The sequence below is a fragment of the Temnothorax curvispinosus genome, unplaced genomic scaffold (assembly GCF_003070985.1).
Source record: "Temnothorax curvispinosus isolate PA1 unplaced genomic scaffold, ASM307098v1 QBEX01012283.1, whole genome shotgun sequence".
Taxonomy (NCBI): domain Eukaryota; kingdom Metazoa; phylum Arthropoda; class Insecta; order Hymenoptera; family Formicidae; genus Temnothorax; species Temnothorax curvispinosus.
In genome coordinates this window covers 3,791-10,598 of record NW_020222063.1, presented here as the reverse complement: position 1 = coordinate 10,598, position 6,808 = coordinate 3,791, and the positions used below count along the sequence as shown (strand labels likewise).

The 6,808-nt window shown below is 32.7% G+C and overlaps 1 protein-coding gene across 3 annotated transcripts; it reads left to right on the top strand.

Annotated features, from left to right (window-relative positions):
- Positions 1–81: 81 nt before the first annotated feature.
- On the top strand, positions 82–6,052 carry LOC112462351. 3 transcript variants are annotated; one of them, XM_025028078.1, is made up of 7 exons: positions 82–2,329; positions 2,862–3,189; positions 3,560–3,802; positions 5,044–5,273; positions 5,346–5,511; positions 5,588–5,687; positions 5,771–6,052. In XM_025028078.1, the coding sequence occupies exons 1-7, from the start codon at positions 281–283 to the stop codon at positions 5,946–5,948; spliced, it is 3,294 nt and encodes a 1,097-aa protein (XP_024883846.1). In that variant the 5' UTR covers positions 82–280; the 3' UTR covers positions 5,949–6,052. The 3 variants fall into 3 exon arrangements, with proteins under 3 accessions (XP_024883846.1, XP_024883844.1, XP_024883845.1); XM_025028076.1 differs by having other exon boundaries at positions 3,560–4,015; XM_025028077.1 differs by having other exon boundaries at positions 3,560–4,015; positions 5,637–5,687; positions 5,771–5,910.
- The last annotated feature ends 756 nt before the right edge of the window (positions 6,053–6,808 follow it).

Genomic DNA, 6,808 nt, shown 5'->3' with positions numbered 1-6,808 from the left:
ATGTCACTTATTTAGCGGTTCTTTATTTAATTATTTTTAAAGGCAAATTTACTTTCCAAGGTTTTTAAATTATCAGAATTCTAATTTAAATATTATTTACTTTTCAATAATTATTAAAAAAAAATTCTTATTATAGTCGGTTTTAGACCGTTGGGGCTCTCTAAGCATTATACCCGACTATAAATTTATATTCTTTTAATAATAATTATGGTAGGTATTTGTTCCTCTATTATTGCTCGTATACATTTATACACTTATTTCAGTTTGTACTGAGGAGATCATGCCGAAAGATATCCCATTTTATGCGTTGTCCAATAAGGCCAAAAGAAAGAGAATTGAAGATGAAGAATGCAATTCAACCGATTCCTCAAATGACAATGCCATCGACAGACATATTATCGAGCCTGATTTCTCTAACTATCAACATTCAGAGGGTTTTCTATGCAACGAATCTGAACATTCTGAACTTTCTGAACATTCTGAACTTTCTGACCAATGTGACCTTTCTGAACAATCTAATCTTTCTCATTTTGAATATCGGGGTAATGATGAAGGTGATATTTTACACGAAAATATCAACCCTAATGACCCTCCCCAAGATCCGCAATCGCCACCTAATTCTTCGAGCTCTTCTCAATCTAGTAAACAATCAGTTTCCTCGAAATTGATGACTCTTAAATTTCTTCGTGGTTGGGCTTTAAAGCACAATATAACTCATGCAGCAATTTCTGACTTGTTAGCAGGTCTGAAAGAGAACCACGAGTGTTTTGCCGATGATGAATCAGAACCCAGATTCCCCACAAGTGCGCGTACGTTACTTCAGACGGAAGTAAAATTGATAAAGAAAATCGTCGAACCAGGATATTATATACATATCGGATTGAAAAAACAATTATTAAAAATTGCTCCTAAGTATTTAAAAAATGTACCTACTTTTAAGTTATTGGTGAATATTGACGGATTACCTCTATTTAAAAGTTCATCTGCTCAAGTATATCCCATTTTATGCAGTGTAGTATCCATACCTGAACTTCGTAAGAAAGTTTTTCCTATAGGCATATATTATGGCGAACAGAAACCTGACGATTTGAATAAGTATTTGCAAGATTTTATTGAAGAAATTAATAATCTTATCGAGCATGGCCTCCATTTCGAGAATCACACTGTATTATTAGACGGTACTTATTTTGTTTGTGACGCTCCCGCGAAGAGTTATATAATGGGAACGGTATCGCACACAGGTTTCAGTTCCTGTACTAGGTGCACTGTTCGCGGTGTCACCTCTGACAATCGACGAATCTTCGTTGATTTGGAAAGTCCTGCTCGCACTTGTGAGGATTTTGTAGAATGGAGAGATGGTGATTTTCGCCGTCGAGCCACTCCACTGATCAATATTATTGGTTTAGATTTTTTGCATCACTTCATTCTTGATTATTTACATCTAGAATGTCTTGGTGTAATGCGTACTATGATATTAAATATGTGGTACAAAGGACCAATTCCTCATAGACTTTCTGCTACTCAGATCGAAATGCTTTCGAACCATCTTGTTGAGCTTCAACGCAACATTCCTGCAGAATTCGCAAGAAAGTGTAGAGAGGTGTTTATTATTTTACGGTGGAAAGCGACAGAATTCAGATTATTCATGCTATATGTAGGTCCAGTTGTACTAAAAAATATTCTAAGCGAACAAAAATATGTTCACTTTTTAGAATTTCATTGTGCGATGAGAATTTTATTAAATCCGAATCTATGCAAAGAACAGGAGCTTCGGCAATTTGCTAAAGACATTTTAAAACATTTTGTTCAATCGACCGAAATATTATATGATAAAAATTTTATTACGCATAATTTTCACAATAACATACATATAGCCGACGATGCTGACTATTTTATCGACAAATTAGTTAATTTCAGTCTGGATACCATATCTGCATTTCCTTTCGAAAATTACATGCAAAGCATAAAACGAAAAGTTAGAGCACGCAACAGGCCGCTTGAGCAAATTGGCCGAAGGCTTGGAGAAATCATGTCATTCGAGTCCGAAAATCCAACAGTAAAACCACAAGATCATATATTTCCTAAACTTTTTTATCCGCATAATGCCGGTCCAGTACTACCAGGTTGCAGGCGCCAGTATCGTGGTGCTGCTCTTCCTCTTTTCAAAATAACAAATAATGCTCCCGATAATTGCTGTGGTACTGCTGACGGTGCAATTATTCAAGTTGCAAATGTAGCTTTTTCTGATCATTTGCAGGTTCCAGTTGTAATTGGTAGGGAATTTGTTAGCAAACGTGACTTTTATAATGTACCTATTGAAAGTTCCCGAGTAGGTATATTCAAAGTTGAGCAATTGTCTAATTTAAAGGCATGGCCATTGTCACAGATTATTATTAAATATGTTCAGTTACCGTACAAAACTGCCTACATTGTATCATCAATTTTACATTGTGACACGCTTTAATTTCACAATATCGTGTTCTGCATCGCAATATTTTTTTTCATTGTCCTCTTTCTCATCTTTCTTTTTCTTGTTTTTCTTGTTATTTCCTGTTTTTCGTCTGCGCTCGATATAATGTTTTAAGATGTGTATTTAAGTAACATGTTAGGTAAAGTTACATATATTCTGCATATATGGCATGACACTTGTTGCATGTTGGCATTTTCTTAACGAAAATTATAATGCGGCATTAAATGAAATGTATTTTTTGCCTTACATTTAGATTGCTTTGTCACATTTGGCTATCTGGGATATGTCACGATAGTATTATAAAATACATTTGAAAATTATATTTAGCTTGTATGTACTTACTGAATTGTAATATTTCAAAAATATTGACGTATTACTTATATTTCAATAGAAATTTCAAATGACAATGAAGGAATCGGAAGAATCAGGAAAAGGCAGCTCATCAGTTGCTAGTCATAAAGAAACATCGCCATCTTGCAAAAAGCTTTGCGATAAAATAAAAAAAGTATGGGCTATTGTTGAATTCGATACACTAGAAGAACAAGATCTCGAGGGATTTATCGACCTTGTCCCATCAGGATGGATTACAAGTGGAAAAAGATTTTCTTGGTACCCCATGAATTATCATAAATCCAGCATTGAAAAATTAGCAAAGATGTGTGGAGAAGCAGATCCGAAATGGGACTGTTTTCCGATGACAATTATTGAAGACGGCATTGGTAATTTTTTGCAAGATCCTTACTCTTATGTAATTTATCTTTTTTCAAATGTCCATATTTTGATGCCATCTTCTCTTTTCTTTTTTGACCGTATTTAATACATAAATATTTTCTCTATTGGCGGTTTCGGTCAAACGAATAATTCAAAGTATAATTTAAAATTTAATTTCAAACGTCTCGGCTATTTATATTAACCTTCGTAACGTAACGATGTATTAAACGTATTCAATTAAATATCAAATTATACTTTACATTATTTATTTGACCTAAACTGCCAATAAAGGAGAATACATTTATATATATTGCCAATAATAAAGGAGGATATATTTATACATATTGATGTCGTTATTTTAAATTCGTGCGATTGCAGATAACTACAATAAAGGCATGAAAATGCTTGTAAAACTTTCAAAAAATCCAAATTCGACGCTGCATTCAGACGCAGAAGAAAGAGGAAAGGGTAGAAGAAAGAAAAAGCCAAACAAACGGTTTGATAACTTTATGGACGATACTGAAGATGATGCAGTTATGAAAAAAAAAGCACAGCCTGTAGTACCACCGATTCCAAAATTGGCATCCTTCCCTGTACCGGCGAAGAATACCAGTTTGCCTGGTAAAGAAATAACGCAGCAACTTCCCTTTGTGGAAAATCGCCGAGAGCCTGTAACTACAATTTCCCCCGCTAGCATTGATAAACAAAACATCGGTTATATTCATAATAAAAAGGGATGTAAGATGCGCCCAAAGGATTCGCACAAATGCGCATATACTAGTGACGGCGAAGTCACATTGCAATCTCTTGCGGATGCAGTCTGCTTTCTCGGCAGTATGTTGATCTTTTATCAAATATATGTCTATATTACAATATATACAGGGTGGACCATTTAAAATGTGACAAATTTTTATCTCGGAAACAAAGCATTTTAGAGAAAAAAAAATGTTTCAGCCAAAAGTTGTATGGTTTGAAGGGGGGACAAATAATGGTAATATCATTTTCCGGAAAAAGTCGATCTTAATACTTTTATATGCAGAATAATCAGGGGAATCATATTATATAAAAAAATCATAACTTTCATTTTAAAAAATGGTGATGACCTTTATATGACCTTGAAAAATCGATTTTTTCCGAAAAATGATTTTGCCATTATTTGTCCCCCTTCAGACCATACAACTTTTGTGTGAAACATTTTTCTCTAAAATGCTTTGTTTCCGAGATAAAAATTCGTCAGGCTTTAAATAGTCCACCCTAGACATTCGACAATTTTTTCATACTTCAGGTCTAAACGATAGAACAATTTTGTTGTATAATAGCTCATTTTCTTTACAGAGAGGTGCTCTATCAACCATTGAACGAATTATGAATTGGAATAATGAATTGGAATTTTGGAATGTTGATTTCATTTTATAAAGTGTTTCGATGGTTGGTAGAGTATGTTCTTACAAAGAAAATGAGGACCATACATCAATAATATATTAGCGTATCACATTAGTGTGTCAGATATTTTGTATATGACTACCAACAAAAGAACTAAAACTTTCTCGGAGCTTATGCACACACCCACGCGCATTTTGAAGAAAAAAATTACATTTCTTTAAAATATTTTTTTATGTATTATCAGTATTAACCATAAACAAATATTATACCCATTTCCAGTTTTAATCAAAAAAATTACTCAATCTCCTTATAAGACCTACATTGCAGAAAAATTATAAATCTTTTTAAAAACTTTAACAACTTTCCATTTGTTCACTTTCCACTATTCTTAATGTTATTGATTTTCTACAATCGAATTTATATTTATTTATGTACAACAAAATTGAGATAACAAAAGCTTTTTTCGTTTTTTTTTCTAGATCAATTGCATTTATGCAAGGTAATGCTGAAAGTAACAGATAAAACTATTAACAGTTTTATAGAGTCAGAGCTGCTCAATAATAAAAATGCACCAAAAGAGCAACCTTTTGCAACCGAGCAACCGAAAAAGCATTCAAATTTGATGGATGCATTTCCACTCTTAACTATGGACGAATTTAAAGCCGTTGAGAAAAAATTAAAGAACGACGACACTTACCGTTCTCGATTGGTAAGAATATAAGTACTTCATCTATTTTATATTTCGTGTTACATTAATAACTCAGCTTTTTAAAATGTTCAGATTGAATCACTCCGTGCAGAAGTTGTGGGTGATACCCTTCAAAGAATGATTAATTCGGTCATGCGAATCATATTCGATGATAAATTAGCATCTCTTTTTAATTGGAAGGGCCAAAGAGGGGAAAAACAAAAATTAAACGGACATCGTATCAACAAAGTAATGATAGGTAAACTTATATTGTTTTAAAGTGAGACATGTATTTAATCTTATTCACGATATCTTCATGTGATATTTATTTACAGAAATAGTGGCCGAAAAATTCCCGAAAATTAATGAGATTATATTTGGCAGGAAAGCCGGGACATGGTTATCTCAAGCCCCCTCACGGATACAAAAAAAGAAGTGAGTTTTGTTTCGTGTGTGATTAATGAGGCATTCGTATTCATAATATTTTATACCTACACGTTTATTTTTTATCATTACAGATGTAATAATAACGGCGGCGATAAGAAAGAAGATATAGAAAGCGACAATGATTGTGATGCAGACAGATGTAACAATAGCAGCGACGATGAAGAAAAATATACGAAAAGCGACGATGATTGCGATGCAAGTAAAAGTAGTGATGCTTCCAAAAGCGGTAATGAAGAGATAGATCCCTGAAAATAGCGACACTGGGAATTTCTAACTAAGCTACTTATTCTAACTTTTACATATAATTACATATAATTAACATACTTTTATAATTACATGTTTTGTATTTATAAATAAAAATTACAAAAATGTATGTTTGTTTATACATGAAAAAAAAATGAGTATTTAGCAAATACAATACAAAAATTGGTTAAGTATCTCTGATTTATATTTTTTTCAGATTTTACACTCGAGCGGTTTCGGGAGTACGGGGGGGGGGGGGGGGTGTAAAAATTTTGAAATTTTTTTAGATTACAAACATCTTTTTTTAATGTTAAAAAAACCTTTTTTTAACATTAAAAAAACGTTTCTCCTAATGTTAAAAAATGTTTTTTAAACGTTTTTTTCTAATGTTAATAAAATGTTTTTTAAACGTTAAAATAACATTGTATTAACGTTGAAAATGCGTTTTTTAAACATTAAAAAAACGAGTTTTAAACGTTGAAAAAACGTTTATTAAACGTTAAAAAAACGTTTTTTTAAATGAATAAAAAAGGATCTATCCCATTGATTAAACGTTTTTAAAAACGTTTATTAAACGTTTTTTGCAATGGAAAAAAAACGTTTAAAAAACGTTAAAAAAACATTTCTTTGCTGATTGACGGTATCCCGATTTTTCAAAATCCTTTATTCTAACCACTGACGCTTCTGGAATTGCCGTAGGAGGCATCTTGTCGCAAAAAGAAGTAAATAAGGATCGACCAATAGCATACGCATCACAAACCTTAACCGACAATGAAATAAAATACGATACCTATGAAAATGAAGCTCTAGCGATAATATTGTTACGCTTATCCGTGCGTCCGCTGCTCACTCACACACTCACTCGC

Coding starts and splice junctions, on each gene's coding strand:
- LOC112462351 (XM_025028076.1), top strand. CDS start 281: ATGCCGAAAGATATCCCATTTTATGCGTTGTCCAATAAGGCCAAAAGA. Junction 3,190..3,559: donor AATTATTGAAGACGGCATTG/GTAATTTTTTGC, acceptor GTGCGATTGCAG/ATAACTACAATAAAGGCATG. Junction 5,688..5,770: donor TCACGGATACAAAAAAAGAA/GTGAGTTTTGTT, acceptor TTATCATTACAG/ATGTAATAATAACGGCGGCG.